The sequence below is a fragment of the Hydra vulgaris genome, chromosome 03, assembly GCF_038396675.1.
Source record: "Hydra vulgaris chromosome 03, alternate assembly HydraT2T_AEP".
In the NCBI taxonomy this organism is placed as follows: Eukaryota; Metazoa; Cnidaria; class Hydrozoa; order Anthoathecata; family Hydridae; genus Hydra; species Hydra vulgaris.
Window position 1 is genome coordinate 30129717 of NC_088922.1, and position 18758 is coordinate 30148474.

Consider the following 18758-nt stretch of genomic DNA (forward strand, 5'->3'; position numbering starts at 1 on the left):
AAAAAAAATTGACACTTCAATCCTGATAGCGGTATTTGTTATTTTATGTGCATGAAAAAAATTAATTAGATTATTTATAAATTAAGTAAGCGGAATGCAAACTATTAGAGCAGTGGCATTTTCAAAACAGTAAAAGGGGAATGGAAGCCAATAATTGAAAGTTATTTGACTAAAAATCACTTTTGAAGCCTGACAAATTTACATGTTCCGGCCATGTTTAAAAATCTCATCTAAAATGGTGGGTTTAAACCTGAAAATGCACGGAGTAATATTCAATATACTGATATTGGAATATCAGAATATTGGAATAATAGTTAAAATCAACACAATAAACTGCATAGAGAATACAAACAAACACAAATATCATAAAAAAATACCATGAAAAATTGATAACAATTAACATAACAACATACTTAAATAAAATATTATGCATAAAAAGACAAAATAACTTCATAAATATTGTAAAAAGAAAAAATATCTTTGTAAATACCGTAAAAAGAACAAATAAATTTATAAATTCATTAAAATGACATGGTTCGTAATAGTAATAAATAAATTGAGGGTCTACAAATTTTACAAAAACATTTTCCTCCATTCCAGTGTAAAATAATATTTTTGAACACCAGGAGACTTTTTGAGCACATGGTTTTATTTTTAAGGGAATACCAGAGTAAGGTGGCTTTACATAAAGTTTGTATTTTTATGATTAGAGCCTTAAGGCGATAGAATCAATTTATTGCAACATCTAAGTTGAAAGGGTAAATTTTTCTATATAAATAATCCCTTCATAAATTCAGGGTTTAAACCATTAGGGGTTTAAATACTTCAATCATTAGAAAAGTTTTGAAGATGGATTCTTGGGTTTGTAACTCGTTTTTCATCCAAAATACAAAATTAAATCTTTTATGGACTATGTGGAGTGCTTTTTTATGAATGATATTAATAAAGTTGTCATTGTATTTTGGGAAAAATATCAAAATCAAAACAACAGTACGAAAAATTAGACAAAATATATGCATTAGATAATGTTTTTAAGATATAAAACCTCTTATTTGAAAAAGGGCAAGACACTTACTATTAGTTTTTTTGCACAGTTATAATGTGATCACCAAACTTTAAATCCTTATCATTTGTCCATTAGATCAATATTAATTCATCAGACACCGTCAAGAATGTCAAATTGCAAAGTTTTGCTTAAAAGCTTTGATACTTTGAATTATGCTGTTCAACAAGTTGGAAAAGATATAAACAAATCAGTGTTAAGTATGCTCAGAGATCAATTGACACCAGTTCTAAATATAAAAGTTTCAAATGATTCTAAATTACAATATGATTTCGGCGGATGCCATAACTTTGATGAAGCTGAACAAGCTACAAAAATACAAAAATTAGACAAATAAGTTGCAAAGAAATTGCCTAGAGAAAAAAAAAAGGTTGCTACTGCTACTCAAAATGCATACAAATTGAAGAAAAAAAAAGTTGAAACATGTTGGCTAAACTACCAGGCAAAAAAGTTTGAAAACCAAAGAATCATTCAGAAGACCCATATTTACCTCAAACTTCAAATAGCATTTTGGTATCTGATGATCGTCATTATTATTCTTGTGAAAGTCATTAGGTAAATAGCTTAGATGGTTTAAACCAATGGTTTGCATGTGAGCCGTGTACTCATTGGTCATGCATTGCATGTGTTATTGATTATCATCCAACTATGGAATTTATTTATAATGAATGTGAATGAATAAATAATGTATTTTCTTTTTTAATTAAAACAATTTCATTTTGTTAATAAACTAACTTAATTAAATGTTAGTATTAATTGTGTGTGTTTTTTTGTGTTTTATGTGCATCCAGAGTGACATAGTGACATAGGCCCCGAATTCCGGATAAAAACTGTATTTTTTAAAAATTAAATATGAAAGTTGAAATTACAAAAAGCTTTTTTATATTGTGAGATATGTCGTTTATAGTGTTTTTTATGACATTTATTTATTTAAAAAAAATTATTCAAAAAAATTGACTGAAGATCAAATCAAAAATATTTTGACAATTTCTCAAAACAAAAATATTTAGACATTTTATTATCAGCACAACAACAACCGCATTTTAGCATCAGCACAACAACGACTTCTAGTTAATTCGAAGACGGATGTTTTCGTTAAAAAAGTGCTTTCTACAAAAAACAGTAATGAAAACAAACAAAAAAGAGCTGAATATGTGTATGAATATGGAACATCAAGGAACAAATCACAAATGATCATCAGATAGTTTGGTTGGATGAAACAAATTTTAACCTTTTTTTGTAGAAAAACGCTAGGATGTGCAGGAAAGAAGAGCAATAATGAAAATGCCTGCTTCAAAAGATGCAAACTTACATTTGATTGCAGCTATATCAACAACAAATGTCATCATGATGGAAACTCACTGAAGATTGTTTAATGCTTTCACCAGTGGGTTATATCCGGGAATCTTTTAGAGGATATAATGTAATAGACAATGCTCTATTTCATGCTTGTTTGAAAAGGGTGTTTTCCAGCTCAGTTCTTACTTTTAGGACCCTACAGTCTAATGTTAAACCCACTGGAAACAACTTGGTCTAAAATTAAAATTAATGTTAAAAATAAGATTTATATTCCATCTTTATTCGGTGATGGAATTGTGGAACAACCAATGCAGTATTTAGAAAGAATTGATACTGCGGCAAAAAATACAGTAATAGGAGGTGATTGTGCATGTGCTGCATCAAAAATGATGAATTTACATTTGCGTGCATTGCAAATGCACATATTCATTATAAACTTTTCTTAATTACAACTATTATATTCTCAATTACATCTTACGATTTCTTATATACAACTTTCATGTTCTAAATTACATCTTACATTTCTCAATTACATTTTGAAAAGGTGTAGACAACAGCTCTGGAGAGCACCTGCAAGACTAAAACAGTTTTGGGCTTGAATGAGTTGCCTAGTCATAAAAACAGAGAGTTGAAAAAATGAGTTGCCTAGTCATAAAAACAGAGACACAAAAAAAATCCATGCATTGAAGAATCCATCAAAAAGATCCAGCATTCAACATACTAAACTGGAAACAATGTATTATAAATGCATTTATGCCAGCCTAATAGCTGAAGATGGGAGTACAAGGCTGTTCAAAAGCCCCAAGGCAGGGGCTCTTGGTTAAGTAAAGGTTAGAGATTCTAACTGTTACTTAACCGAGAGGTTGTTTTAAGTCAGAGTTGGCTTCTCCTGGCTTTTGTCTAAAAATGTAAGGGTTATTTCTTTTGAGATATTGAAAGCTTATGGTGTATCTGGGAAAGTTTTGAGATTATAAAGTAAATTCTTTTTAGCCACAGTATTAAATACATCCTTAAAGGCCAACACTCTTCTTCATTTTCATTAACTTCAGGTGTATTGTAATAATTTATCTTTGGTTCTGTATTTTTTCTTATCTACATTAATTATCTTCCTGACATGACAAAAAAATCTTACATCTAAAGTGACTCTATTTTTCTTTGCATATCAGTTCTTTGAAACTTTCGCCCATCTTTTCCTGACTCATACAACCATAAGTATATAAATTACTAGATAGAGCATAGGCATACCTGGATTAATAAATTTAGAAATTTTTTTTTTCTTATTATTAATCCAGACATGCCTATGCATTCGTTAATATTCACAAATTCCCCAGACTTAAATCCTATTGAAATTATGTGGTACTTAGTGAAAACCACAGTTGTCTTTGTAATGCAATTCTGGTTAGCAACAACAGTTGACGGTCCTAAAAATACAATTGGCTATGACTGTTTGCAAGAGATAACTACAGAATTTTTTGAAAATTCGTGCAATTTAATGTTCAAGAAGATTTCTAAAGTCTTGAAGTTAATAGGTTAACCATCAAAATATTAACAATAGTATTCTTTTTTGACATGGAATTGGACAATTGTTTTCTTTTTGACTTTTTCTTGTGTTTAGTGTGTATATAGCTAATCAACCATAAAATAAAGTACTGTACTTAAAGTAAAGTGGAGTAATTTACTATTACTCATTGTTAATATAAAGTTTAATATATACTAATGTACAATAATAAAATTGTTTATTAATAATATAAGTTAGTAGAAAATCACTTAACAAAATTTTTTTTTATTCAACATTAAATTTAAATTTAATAAGTATATTAAAGTTAAACAAAAAAAAAATTTTGTCAAGTGATTTTCTACTAATTTATAATTGCTCTGTTCTTTTAAGAATATTGAGCACTCTATTTTGAAGAATACATTATATATATATATATATATATATATATATATATATATATATATATATATATATATGTATATATATAATATTGTTAATATGCAATTTTAATAAACTCTCTATTAACAATTAAAAAATTCGAAATATGTATATATATGTATATATTTCAAATAATTTACAATTTTTTTAAAACTTTTTGACATGTTTCATCAATATCAATTGACATCATTAGGTATAAAAAATTTGTTACAATATCTGTATATAAACAATATTTTTTTTGCTACATTAAAAAATTAGTATTTTTTACCATAGTTACATTTTATAAAATAAATAATTACCCTGAAATTTTACAAAAGATTACACAAATGGTGTGAAGTAATTAGTAATAAACAAAATAGGAAATAAAAAGTAAAATAGTTGAGAAATTATATTGTTATATTAATAGTGTATGAGTTGTGTATTAAGAAGAGGTTTTTCCATTTCAATATGGATACCTTAATTTTGAACTCATACTTGGAGGAAGCTCTGTCAATAATGGAAAAGCAATCAAGATTTGTTGAATTTTTGCATTTTTGTGATGAATTGAGATGTTTGTAAATATTAATGGATACAGTAATAAAAGTAAGGGAGGCCTTATCTGAATTTAAATGTTCTGAAATCTTTGTTGTGTAGTGTCTGGTGGATTCACTGATGTATCCAGCATTACAGCTGGAACATGCAAATTTATAGACAACAAAGGATTTTAAGTTTGAGGGTAAGGGGTCTTTTGATGAAAGCATTCTACTTATTTTAAAAGGTGTAAAAACTAGTCTTGCCTTTATATTATCTTTACAATATTTTTTATTATATTTATTTAATTGGTGTTGAATTGTGTTTGAAATTTGTCCAACAAGGGAGTTTAAAGTAATGTATATCAGATGGTTTTGAAGATGACATGTTTTCTTTAGGAGAGATAAGGTTGTTTAGTAAATTTTTTAAGGTTTTGTCAATTAACTTCAAAGGGAAAGAATTTTTTTGGAGAGTTTGTTTAATTTTTACAACATCTACATGAAAACTTACCCAGTTGCTGTTGATTTTGAAGGCCCTGTCAATCAGAGTTTTAATGAGTCCTAGTTTATAATTAATATTAGTGAAGCTGGTAAAATTAGTCAGTAAACCTGTGTAAGTTTTTTTATAAAACGTTGAAGTATAAAATTTATTATTTACAGAATTAATCATTATATCAAGAAAATTTAATTTGTAATAAACTTCTTTCCCTTTAGTAAATTTGAGGTTAGGATCAGCGCCGTAGTGAGATCAAAAATCCTTTCAGGCAAGGAGAAAAAATGCCGCCTCAAATTCAATAATTTTTTTAATGTTTAATTTGATTCAAATTTTGATAAACCTACTTAAAGCACATTTAAAATCAACTTTAAATCGTGCTTTGTGGTTGAAAGTCATTCAAAAAATTACCAGGCATTAGTTTTTTTAATAAATATTAAAATTAGACACATTCAAACAAAATTTATTTTTCTAGCTTTCAATGATGCAAAGTTATCAATAATTTCATTGTAACACAGATATTTTGCCAGGAGATTTTCAATTGACAAAATGGCAAGATTAGTCAAACGTTCTTGACCTATGGAGGATCTTAGATAAGTTTTCAAAAGCTTAAGTTTGCTAAAGCTTCGTTCACATGATGCCACAGTGATGGGTAGTGTGAGAAAGATTCTAAGAGCAACTTCAATGAAAGGGTATGCCTCAGTCAAAAAATAGGTGTGCATAAATTGCAAGATTTTCAATGGATTTGCGTTTTTTAAATCTGGAATCAGGACACTGGCTTGAAACTTAAAGCTTTTAATTTCAGATAGAAATTCATAAGCATTAAGATCACGAACATATTTTTGACAAAGTTTATCTTCACATCTCTTCAGATCTTTAACTGACATACTTGCAAGAGAGTTACCATTTAGAAACTCAAAATCTGATGAAATCTCAGCCATTGTTTCAAATCTCCAGTGTAATTGTGTAATTATACTGTCAAAGACTATATTACAATTAATTTCAAAATATTTTTCTAGAGGTATGTGTGAACTTTCTTCCCTTGTTTCATCATCAAACATCCTTTTTGCATTTTTTTTCTTTTGATTGGAAAGCTATCTTCAATGTCAAGATCTTTTGATATTATTTCAGCTTTTTTCATGCTGTTATGAGTGCCCCTGTCTCGAAGGTTTTGTATAGAAGCAATCAGACCAGCAATTTTTTTTGGTGCAATATCAATTGTCATATTTTTTGATTGTAAGCTGCGATTCTCTCTGTCAATTAATGTAAGTATCATGTTCCAAAGGTAAAGTCAGCAAAGAAACTCAAAATCAACTTGAATCAAAATCTCTCTAGCTCCGGACCTTGTTTCAGCATTTAGCAGAGAATCATTACTAATTTCTTGTAAAACATTGCAAACATTTGTAATTTGATTATTTAGTGAATGGATAGCCTCCTTTTCGGCAGACCAGCGTGTTTTACTTTGACTTTTTAGGGTGACTTCAAGTGTTTTCATCAGTTTGTCCCATCTGGTGGTGGAACTTGAGAAGAAATTGAATATTTTTTGAACCTTTCCAAAAAATGTAATCATAAATGGAGAAACTTCTGCTGAATGGACGCCTACAAGATTTAGAGTGTGAGCTGCGCAAGGCACATACTGTGCTAAATCATTTTTTGCAGTTATTTGGGCTTGAACACCAGAATATTTTCCAGACATGTTGGCTCCATTGTCATAACCCTGACCTCGGCAATCTTCAATGTTTAATTCATCTTTATTTAAGCTGAATAATATTTCTGAAGCCAGACCAACTCCGGTTTTTTGATGAGACTCAATGAAATCTAGAAAACTCTCTTCAATAGACCATTCTCTATCAGTGACACAAACATATCGGATTATTTCTGACATTTGTTCTTTGTGAGAGAGATCAGGAGTGCAATCAAATAAAATTGAATAATATTTGGCTTTTTTAATTCTCGTGACTATCTCACTTTTCACCTTCCTGCCAAGAAGTTCAATTAGTTCATTCTAAATGTGTGGGGAGAAGTAACTAACAGATTTCTGCTTAAGTTTAACATTTGTTATGTGTTCTGCTAAAGGATGATGATAGCATGCTATAAGTTCAATTGTATTGAGAAAGATTCCACTGTTTGGCTCACCAATAATAATGGAACTGCCTCGAAAAGCCAATTTGTTCTTAGCGCAGAACATAATTGAATCTATAACAACTTTTGGAATATTTCGCCACTTTTCTTTTTCAGTTTGGATGGCATTTTGAATGTCCTTGTCTAAAGATCTTCCCTCTCTCAGATTTTTTTCCATTTCTTTCCATGAAGTGAAACACTTTCTATGTTCACAGCTATTCTCGTGTTCAGGGATTCGAAGGTTTAGTTGTTTCCATTCTGAAAAAACTTTTGATGTATCTGCAAACTTGCTTGTATTTGTGTTTGAAAAAAGGATACATGGAAAGCAAAACAAAGAATTTTTTGATGCACTGTATAACAACCATTGACGATTAACTTTTTCCCCATTAGGATGATTTTTTCAAACCAACTAGAACTGAAATGTCTGTTTTCTGATGATGTTGATGTGGTTGGATAGACTTCTCTCTTGTCTTTTTTAGCACCATGTTCAACCAAAGAACATCTTAGACTGTCATTAATTTTGGGCCAAGTTGGTGGATCATCAAACTTGAATTCTAACAGATTTGTTGTAACTGCATTTTGGTTGACTTCACTGTTTTGCAGTAACTGTTCATCATCACATCGAAAAAAAACTGGACTTTTTTGCGCTGTAAAAATAAAAATAAACTATATCAACATTTTTTCCATTGTAATATTGCAAATGACATGGCTTAGTTTGCTAAGTTTTTTAATTAAATTTATTTGTGATTTTGACTTGAACATCCATCAATAAAAATATTTTTACCTGGTTGTTCTGTTTGATCTTTGCTTTTTTTAATCCATTTTGCAAACACCTTTTATAATTTTTTGTCACTTTCAAGTCGTTGCTTTTTTAACTTTTTTAAAGCTGAACCAGATAGCTTTATTCTTTTTTTTGATGGTGACATAATAGATTTTAAAACTTTTATTTCAAAATATTTTACTTTTCTTGACAAAGAAAGAATGAAAGTTTCTGTGTGCGACTAGGTGTAATCAATAAATACAAATGCAATTATTTTGCCTCGATTTCTTTTTTAAAAGTTTTTAAGTCAAAAAACTGTGAGTTAAAACTATTTTCATTAAATTGCAAATCTGGGTCGTAAAAGTCATTAAGTAAAACATTTGTAGTTTCGAAAACATTAAAGTGTTGCATTCCAAAATCTATTGTTTGTTTAGCCATATGTAAGAGTAATTAATTCTTACGCTTAAAAAAAAAATTAAGTTATTTTTTAAATTCGCGATAATTAATTTAGTTATATTTAGTCGTTGCGTATTTACCTTGATTGCGCAGTTTTTTCACTTCTTCCCATAGTTTCTTTCTCTCTTCCATAGTTTCTTTAGCCGACAACCCGTAGATGTTGTCCGAAAGTTTTTTCCACATTTTGTTGACAAAAAGTAAAAACTAAAATGCAAGACCGGAATTATTTTTTTTAATAACTGATAGACTGCCTGCCCCAACCAAACCCTCAGTCGATGTAGCAACACTTTCTTGCAGCTCAGGCTAAAAGATAGTAGATGTAGCAGCACTCCCTTGCAAGTCAGGCTATTTGTCAGTCGATGTAGCAGCACTCCCTTGCGAGTCAGGCTATAAGAGAGTCGATGTAGCAACACTCCGCGCATGATTTACAGTAAAAAAAATAAAAATAAAAACATTTTATTAAAAAAATTAAAAATAAAAACATTTTTTAAAAAATAATAAAAATAAAAACATTGTTTATATTGTTAAAAACATTCAGAATGTTTTTAAAACAGTCTGGTCAATTAAATTTGCGTTTTTGTGGGTTTTTTTAAAAACAATTTATTTATAATTAAATTAATGGTTTTTACTTTCGTCCAACACGCAAATGTTGGACGAAAGTCAAAAGTAATTAAAAGTGACGTATGTGTTGGCGTAAGAATCACTTTTTTCCTTCCGCTCTTCCCAAAGACAACAAACTATAGATCTATATATATATATATATATATATATATATATATATATATATATATATATATATATATATATATATATATTTATATATCAGGCCTTGTTAAGGAGCGTTACGCAGCTCGCATTTTGCCTGCAAAAAGGTGATTTGCCTACCACGGCTGTTTCAAACCGAGCTTAACGGCTTCTTGTTATTTTTTGAAAATATTGACTTAAGGGGTGTTACTAAAACTTCTATAACTTTTAAAATATTAAAGATAATTTTGTTTTGTAAAAATAATAAAAACACCTATAAAATGTTTCATCTTACGACATTTAATGCATTTGTAAAAAAACTTCTTTAAGTTTAAAAAAAACGTGACAAATGATGAAGTTGGCTGAATTTTAGTAATTTAATGTTACTTTTTATCAAAAAAAAATCAGAAAAATTTATTTCTGATAGTTATTCTCAAATATACCCATTGTTTGACCATTATAAAAACAAAAAAACCTTACTTAATTGTTTAAGGATAGCTAAAACAGACTTTATTGAGGTCTGAAAGCAAACCGCACTTTTCACAAAGTTATGAAAAATGTAGTTAAAAGGGGGATTAGCTGTTAAAAAAGTACATTTTTAAACCTAGGAGTTCTTGTTTTAGAAACTTATTTTCCTAAGCCAATAAATTCATTGCATTGCAAAATAAAGCCAGATTTCGATTTTGGAATATTTAGTCAAAACATTTAAAGCTTAAGCATTTATTTTTTTCTGTGCATACAGTTCTAATAATATGGTGTTAAGTTGTTAATAAATAAACACTCACCAAGTCTAATAAAATAATTCATGACCAAATTTGAGTTTAAGTTTTTGAATTAACCTCGCTTTTGGTAGTAGAGTTATTTTATAGCACTTGAATCTATAGTCTCTTCTCTCAGTAAATAAAGTGTTTGAATATACAAATAGCTAATTGAAATCTTTTGAAAATTTGTTTTTATTCCCATTAAAAACTGTTTTATAATCAGTTGGTTTACTGATTGGTTCTTTAAGTAGTAAACTATCTTTGTACATCCAATTGATATCAGATTCATACTCATGCTAAACCAGAAAAACAATTGCTCCACTCAAAGTTTTGATAACGTTTAAAAATTCTTAATTTATTGAACTAAATTTTTACACCAACTTGATATGAGATTTATATTCCATTCTTTAACCAGTGAGGAGGTATGCAGAGCAGAGGTACTGCAAAGGTAGAACTAACTTCTGGTGATAAACATCGAATGGATATGTAATATATCTATAAAAAAATGTTACATATAATGACGGACAATACATTTTTTAAATTAAATACACAAACATACAAGATCATACCCAACCAACATGACAGTTGCTCTGATCACAAGTTAATATATAAAATTTAGATTTTTACATACATTTGATGCAAGACTAGTATTCCATTCTTTAACCTGAGCGAAGGTATTGCATAGGTATAAATAACTTCTAAAGATATGAACAGAATGGGCACCTACCTAATATATAAAATCAATATATTAAAAAATAATATTTTAAACTAACATTACACAAATATTAGAACAGAATAAAATTATCTTATATATAAATTAAAGATCTCATATAATTTATCTTACTTGTAAATAGTTTTTTTTGTTGTTGTTGTTTTTAATTTTTTAAATATTTTAACTAAATTTGATGACCACAAACAAGACAAAGACCTTGTCTATAAAATGAATTTTCGCCACGCTCAGAACACACAACACACTTTCTCACCTTAGAGACTTGAAGCTTCCTATCAGCTTTGCTGTGCAATTCAAAGCGTTTTAAAACAAGATGCAGCTTCTGCTTCTGATTTCTTACTGAATGCAACTGTCTTAATTCCTTATTTACGCTATTATGCAAACACTCTCCCTCCTCTTCACTTAGCAACCCAATAGTTTTATGGAATTTTACAAATAGTGGCACATTAAAAATAAGTTCATGCATTTTTCGTGTGATACTTTTATTTGGAAAGCAAGCATGAAACTCAATAGCAAATAAATTTATATATTGATGAAGCTCAGTAATTAGCCTAATACTCATAGTCTCTAATTGAGAACTTAATGAGTTACAATGTGTGTTGAGAGCCCTATTTTTAGAATTTAAATCTGTAATTTCAGCTTCTAACTTAAATACTTGCATTTTAAATTTTTCTATTTGCTCCATATTTGTTTTATTTTCAGAAGTTAATTGATCAATTTGATTCAGTAGCTCCTGACTGTTATTTAAAGTGAAGAAGTCATCTGCATCTGCTTTTTTTTTTTTTTTTTTGGGTGGAGCTTGCGACAGTTGCATTTTTAAAAATTCTTCGTTTTTTATAGCTTTAAAATTTTTTTTTTATTTCTTTATTTGGCGTGTTAACTTTAGGCATATTTTATCAAACTCGTCATTACTAGGCATATCAAAATCAATTGGCAAAAGAAAACTCATAAAACTAAATAAATCACCTCTTATTTTAAAGACTGTCATTAAAATGGAAATGACATTGTTACTGATCTTATCTGTCCTAATTAATCGCTTAACAAAAGGAAAGTTACACCTATCTTCCCAACCATTTTTCCATCCAATATGTTGTTTTAGAATTTCCCTCTCAGTTGAATACATTGTTATCAAAATAATATTGACTTATTAATAAATATAATAAAAACAAATAAAATAATATTAATTAACAAATATATGCACTAGATAAAAGTGGATTTAACAACTTATCTGATATTAGTTTGATAATCCAAAGAGAAAAATTCCGCGTAACTTTGTTTACTTTTATACTTCAAAAATTGACTCGCCGAAACAGTTGTTTGGAGAATATTCGTTAATAAATAGTTTGGGACGTAACGCATCAAGGTTACTTCATCGCAAAAAAACGTCAACACAAATGTACGCCTAAAACTAACAAGATTAGTTGTAAAACATGACATTTTTGAAAACATATTTCATAACATAGCTGAAGGCACGTAAAATAATTTTTTTATTTTCATTTGTATAAAAGGTTGAAATTTCATTAAATTACGTCATCCATCAAAAAAGTTACGTTTTGCATTTAAAAACGATCAATTAAAAAATATAAATGCTTTAAAAACAGTCTTTTTGTAAAAAATTCTCTAGAATTTAGGGTTAAGTGTTCCAAATTTCAAATATCAAGCACAAAGCTGTGTTATGAAATCTTAGTTGGCCCAACTCATGTTTTCCGGAATATATGCGAAAATTAGAAAAGTGGTTCTAAATTATTAAAAATATTTTGGCAATATTTATTTTTATACCAATTAATGTAAATATTTATTTAACAAGGAAAGATAGATCTTTTATATTTTTTTAATTGCAAGATGAAAGCATTTATATAAAAAAGTTACTATTAATTTAAAGTTTGTGAATTTTTATACTTTTTATGCAGAAATACTTTTTTTTTTTGATAAACTCATGACGTCACGCTCGTTTTTATATTGAGTGAAACAGCCGTGCTACGCGTTCAGCAGTTTTGCGATACGCAATAAACTTTTAGAATATTTAAATTATTTTTTGATTGTCGTTAACATGTCGTTAACATGACGTTTATTCAGAAGAAATAAAGTCGTAAGTAAAAGCATTTAACCGCAATTGTAAACTAATAGATTTTTTGTTAAAGAAACAGTTTGTTTCATAATTTTTTTTTGTTGTTGTTAAAAATTAGTTAAAAAAAATAAAGTGTTTTAAGTTTTATCTTAAGGAATTAAATATATAAATTCCTTTTGAATATAAAGTTTATTTTTAGTCATAATAGTTTAAAAAATGCACGATGTATTTTGATGTAAATTTTATATTAATAAAATAATTTGTTTATTGATAATTCAATAACGTAAAGTTTTAATGACGTTTAATTTATGAAAATAAATTACGATCACGAATATGTTATCGGTAAACAACAACAAAAAACTCTTGTTTAAAAACAAGAAATGAGTTCACAAATTAAATAAGAAAAAAATTATTAACAGTTAAAAAAATAACCAAAAACCAACTGTAAAATCATATGAAAATAGACAAACATTATTTTACGTTTCATGAAAAAAATATTTTTTTCAAAATAAAATTTAGTTCATATTTGAAAAAAATAATAAAAATGATTTTTTAAATAACAACTTAGATTTTATTTGTAACTTTTGTTATAGTGAGAAAAAAACAAATTGTATGATTTTTAACGCGTTTATAAAATAACTTTAATTACAATGGGGTACTTGAAAAGACGCGAGTGAAGCAATATAACTTCTAACGATGCAAAATATATTTGCTGAGTTACTTAGAAATGCATTAGAGTTACTTAGAAATGCTTACGCGTTTTCGTTACGCAGCGAAATCTCATAACAAGGCCTGATATATATATATATATATATATATATATATATATATATATATATATATATATATATATATATATATATATATATATATACGTATATATATATTTCAAATTTTTTCAATACCCAAATTGGAGACCTAAGACTTGTCTAAAAATAGTGAACCTGATACGATCACACCTATATACTAATTACTTTGTATTAGTATATTGACTTAAACTGTAACAGTTTATCGTGTTCAAGTCTTTAATAATTAGACAATTTTTTCAGTTTATTTTCAAGTGTCGGGTAGACACAAATTTGATTAAAAATTTATTTAATCTTAGATTGTTTTTAATAATTTTATCTAGTGTTACTTGATTGCAACACTTAAATAAATAACAAAATTGACTAATAGTTCTGAGCATAATTGACAAATAAGTCTACGCATAAAATAAGTTTACGCTTAAAATAAGTTTACGCCTAAAATAGCAATCCCAAAAGAGCCACGAGAAATAAAAAATTCTGCACCAAGAATCTTTTTATGTAGAGTCTTGGGTTAGTTTATTCGGTTTAACTAAAACTTAATGTTTAAGAATTATTTATGAATTTAAATGCCTCCAAAATGACTTTATAAAATAAGAAATGCAAAATATAACTTAAAATTAAAATAATAAATGTAAATATCTGAGTAATATATACGCTTTTTTTAACTAAATTTGTTTATTTTATTTTTGCCTCACTCTATATCATCATGGTAAAATTTGCCCAGCTTCATTTTTTTCTGCCTATGCTGTACCCAGTAATTTATATATCTATCCGTACAACCTTCAACTTTTCAAGTGTTTTGTCAACTCCTGCCTTGTTCTTTAAAACTATTTTTTGTTTTTTAGTAACTCTAAACTGTGTTGCTTGCAATTATTACTGTCATTAATTGCAAATAATTATTGGCATTAATGGCAAATAATTACAGGCATTAATGCCAAATAATTACTGTCATGCTTTCTTCTTAAAACTAATCTTCCTTGTTGGGAGTGAGTTTTGAAAAGAAAACATGACAGTATTTATGAAAAAGTAAATGTATATGCATAAACTTATTATATATAATTAATATTAAATTTTACCAACCCATGCTAAATCTTATAATCTTAATGGGGCTTGTAAAAAGCCCCATATTTAGCTGGGATCAGGGCCCGCGTCACTCACTACCTGTAGAGTTGTTTACTAAATATCATTCAAGTAACTTAAACAATTTAATTTTAAAATAACTCAATTTAAACAACTTAACTAACTAAAATTCAACTTAATTTAAATTTTAAATAGTAATGTTGCTTTTTCCTTGATGTGCAATACTTGCAGTTTTATAATTTATAAAAGATGATTTATTAGATGTCCTATGGTAAATTATTTTATGAAATTTTTTTGTAAATGTTATTTAATATAAGGATAGGTTTAGCGAATCGCTTTTTTTCAGGAGGTATTATACAACATCATTGTACCAATAAAGACATTAATCATGCAGTACAATTGATTGGGTACAACTTGGATGATGGTTTAGTACCTTATTTTGTTGTTCGCAATCAATGGGGTCCGTTATTTGGTGAAGATGGTTATCTTCGAATAAAATATGGCGGTAATATCTGTGGTAAGTCGAATCTTTTGAATGAATGACCTTTAAATCACATTGAAGTTATTCACATTGTTATGAATTGCTTTAGTAACTATTAAACAGTTAGTTATTGGGTTTAAATTATTAAGAGCATAAACGAGAGCCCATCAATGAAAGAGAAGATTTTCGAAAAGCTTGATAAGTGCTAAATTTTATCAGCAATAAAATGTATTAAGCTGTTTCAGAATTTTTCAATTGGTTTCAAAAAAAGAGAAAAGTATACACAAATTATTGTATATGTGATCGTCCATAAATTACGCAAAGCTAAATTTAACTATTAGACAAAACAAAAAAGATCAACTGTTTTCCCTTTCAGAGTCCTTAATTAAATCAAGTATATAAATAGCCCGTAAAAATCGCTACACAAGAGAGCAAATGATCTCCTACTTTATTTATTTTTTTCTATTTTTTATTATCCTTTCTATTTTTTTAATAAGTTTTGCGTTGCGTAATTTATGGACGATCCCTATACATATAACAGATAAATAGATATAACAGATTTTTAATGAATTTTCTGAATAGATATAAAAAGTATATTAGGGGTATAAAATAAAAAAGAATTTCAGGATTTTTAAATGAGCATGTCACCTAGTTATGAGCTTTTATATTTTGAAAAAAATGACAATAATTTTAAGGCACATCTTTTTAAAAAACTCACGCACCAAATGAATTTTGGTTCCTAAATTACACAACGCTAAATCTATTTAACAGAAGTAGGAGATTTTAAGCTCTTTTACGCGGCGATTTTCATAAAACTTAACGCGCTATTTTGATTTTTAATTTAACTTAATGCTCTTCGACGGAAAAGATTTTTGTTTTGCTTATTAGTGAAATTTAGCGTTCGTAATTTAATCCAATCAAATAATAAATTGTATAAGGCATTACAAGCTCATTTATTACACAACCATTCAATATGTCAAACAAAAATTCTATTGCAACCAAAATATCAAGAGACAAAAAAGAATTTGATTAACTTCGAAAAGAATAAAAGATTACGTAAGAGTAAATTTCAAAAATCATTTGAAACAGTATGTAAAATGCCAACAAATTGGCAAATAATTAACAATACACCAGCTTGGCATCAGATTGTAAAAATGTTAAAGAACGAATAAAGAAAATTTTACATGGATGTTTAGAAATATGGGCCAATTTGAATTTTCCAACAATAGACAAAAGATTAATGCCAAAAATAATAGAAAAATTGATTAAAAAGAGACAAATTGAAATCAAAAAACCATGTACTTATAGTTTTGATGGTTTATTAGATATAACGAAAGAGGATGAACTTTGGTTGCATTCTGAAGATAAAAATCTTTATTTAAAGCAATTAGAGATTGGTAGAGTGGGGTATACTACAATGAAGCCTGATGATCCTAAAAAAATACATCCTTCAAAGAAAATTAAAATTGGAAACGTTTTATCAATGCCATTAACTTCAATTCTGAATGAATACAGAAAAGAACACGAAAATAGAAATGATTCAGTAAGTGACAGTGGCAGTGATTATGAACCTTCAATAAATATTTATAAACTAAAAATTAAACAGAGGAAAGTCGAGGCTGTTAAATTGGTTTGTCAAGCAAAGCTAAATACACGAAAAGCTGGCACAGTGTTTCAACAACTTCAGATGGCTTGTGTGTATCTTCCTGCGCCAACTCAACCAGCAATCTATATGGCAGTCATCAGGGAAAGTAAAAAGTAACGAGATAAATTGAGGAAAGAACTGAAGGTCGAAAATTATTGTTTGCATTTTGGTGGAAAAAAGAATGCTGGGGTAAAACATCAAGTAGTCGTGATAAAGAACAATAAAAAAGAGGTTAGGCTAAAGTCAATGGTATTGAAGAATGGAAAGTCAGAGGCAATTTTTGAAGGACTTTGAGAACTTTTGAATGAATATGATTTATGGGGATAAACTGAAATGGAGAGAAGACATGCAATTTTTAAAGCATCTGATTAACGTAGTAAAATACTTTTGGAATAAAAAGAACTTTTCTAAGGTTAATTTTAAAAGTTTACCAAATTTTTAAAATTAACCTTAGAAAAGTTCTTGCTTACATACTAATTCCTTTAGACAGAAAGATCCAACATTTGTACTGAACGAGCAGTAAAAGTTTTAGAGGATATCAAAAGTCTTTGTTAACTTTTTATTTGATTATTTATTAACATATAAAGATTAAAGCAAATGCAAACCTTTTTTAACATTTTGATGTTTTGTTAATTTTATAAATATAGTTTTATTTGTGTGATATCTCGATTACATATTTGAACATAACTTATTATTTTAAGACAAAGCGGAAAACATTTTACTTCAAATTACCAGTAAAGAATTTCTAGGCGTGTTTGTAATGTGGTTAACAGCTTTTGGCTTGGCTTTCTAGTGGGTCAGTGCGTGAGTTTTTTTCTAGAAACATAATGAAACTAAATTCTCTTATTTATTTACAAAGCTCATCAGATTATGACATGCTCATTGAGTTTGTAAAAGTATTATACCTCTAATATAATTTTTAAAAATGAGTTTAAATATTTCTGATTAGAATTAATATTCTAAATAGAATTAATTAAAAATATTTTGAATTAATTTAAATAAGTAATACTTATTTTCCTTTGATACATCAAATGTAGTGATCATTAATATGTATGTAATAATAGAATTTTCTTTTGGCGGTTTGGAAGTTATTATTTAAAATTTAATTTGCAATTTAAAAATGGTTAACAATAAATTTTAGTAAACTTAATTAATCAATTTAATCCTAATTTTAATTTTGATTTACTTATGATGATGCGATCTCACTCAGCTTGTTTAACATTATAATTTAATAAAATGTTTTATGTTCTTATTTATATAGGTGTTGCAGAGCAGCCTTCGTTTATAGTTGCTTGATGTTTCTCCCTTATATAGGTGTTGCAAAGCAGCCTTCGTTTATTGTTGCTTGATCTTTTTCACTTACAGTATTATAAGTTTTAAAAGTTATATATATATATATATATATATATATATATATATATATATATATATATATATATATATATATATATATATATATATATATATTAAATTAAAGAAATTGTAAAAAAAAAAATTAAATGACGTAAAAAACAAAAAAAAAGTAAAAACTAATTTTTGTGGCGTAATCTTATCAATTTAATATAAATAAAATATATTTCCAATAATATTGTAAACTTCAAAAATTTGTTTGAAAATTCTTTAAATCAATTATTTTTAAGATATACAATAATTGCCAACTTTGCGGGTTTTTTTGTTGTTGTTTTTTTGAGAAATTTTTTACTATTCATTTTTTTTCAAGGCATAGCCCTATATCAGTAAAATCATTATTAAATAAATAGATCCTGTCTTTATTAAAGTTGTATAAAATAACACTAAATGTATTAA

At 27.6% G+C, this 18758-nt stretch overlaps 1 protein-coding gene and 1 long non-coding RNA gene across 2 annotated transcripts in view; one reads left to right on the forward strand and one right to left on the reverse strand.

Annotated features, from left to right (window-relative positions):
- The window catches only part of LOC100199722 (cathepsin O), a 64073-nt gene extending 45569 nt beyond the window's left edge, over positions 1 to 18504 (forward strand). Inside the window, exons 10-11 of the mRNA XM_065792909.1 lie at positions 15173 to 15343; positions 18214 to 18504. Coding sequence (XP_065648981.1) covers positions 15173 to 15343; positions 18214 to 18248 — 206 coding nt within the window. The 3' untranslated portion in view covers positions 18249 to 18504. The remainder of the gene's footprint in view (positions 1 to 15172; positions 15344 to 18213) is intronic.
- On the reverse strand, positions 10057 to 12363 carry LOC136078073 (uncharacterized). Its single transcript, XR_010637499.1, has 2 exons — positions 10774 to 12363; positions 10057 to 10637 (listed from the first exon to the last, which is right to left on the reverse strand). It is a non-coding gene; the product is annotated as an uncharacterized LOC136078073 (long non-coding RNA).
- Positions 18505 to 18758: the final 254 nt, after the last annotated feature.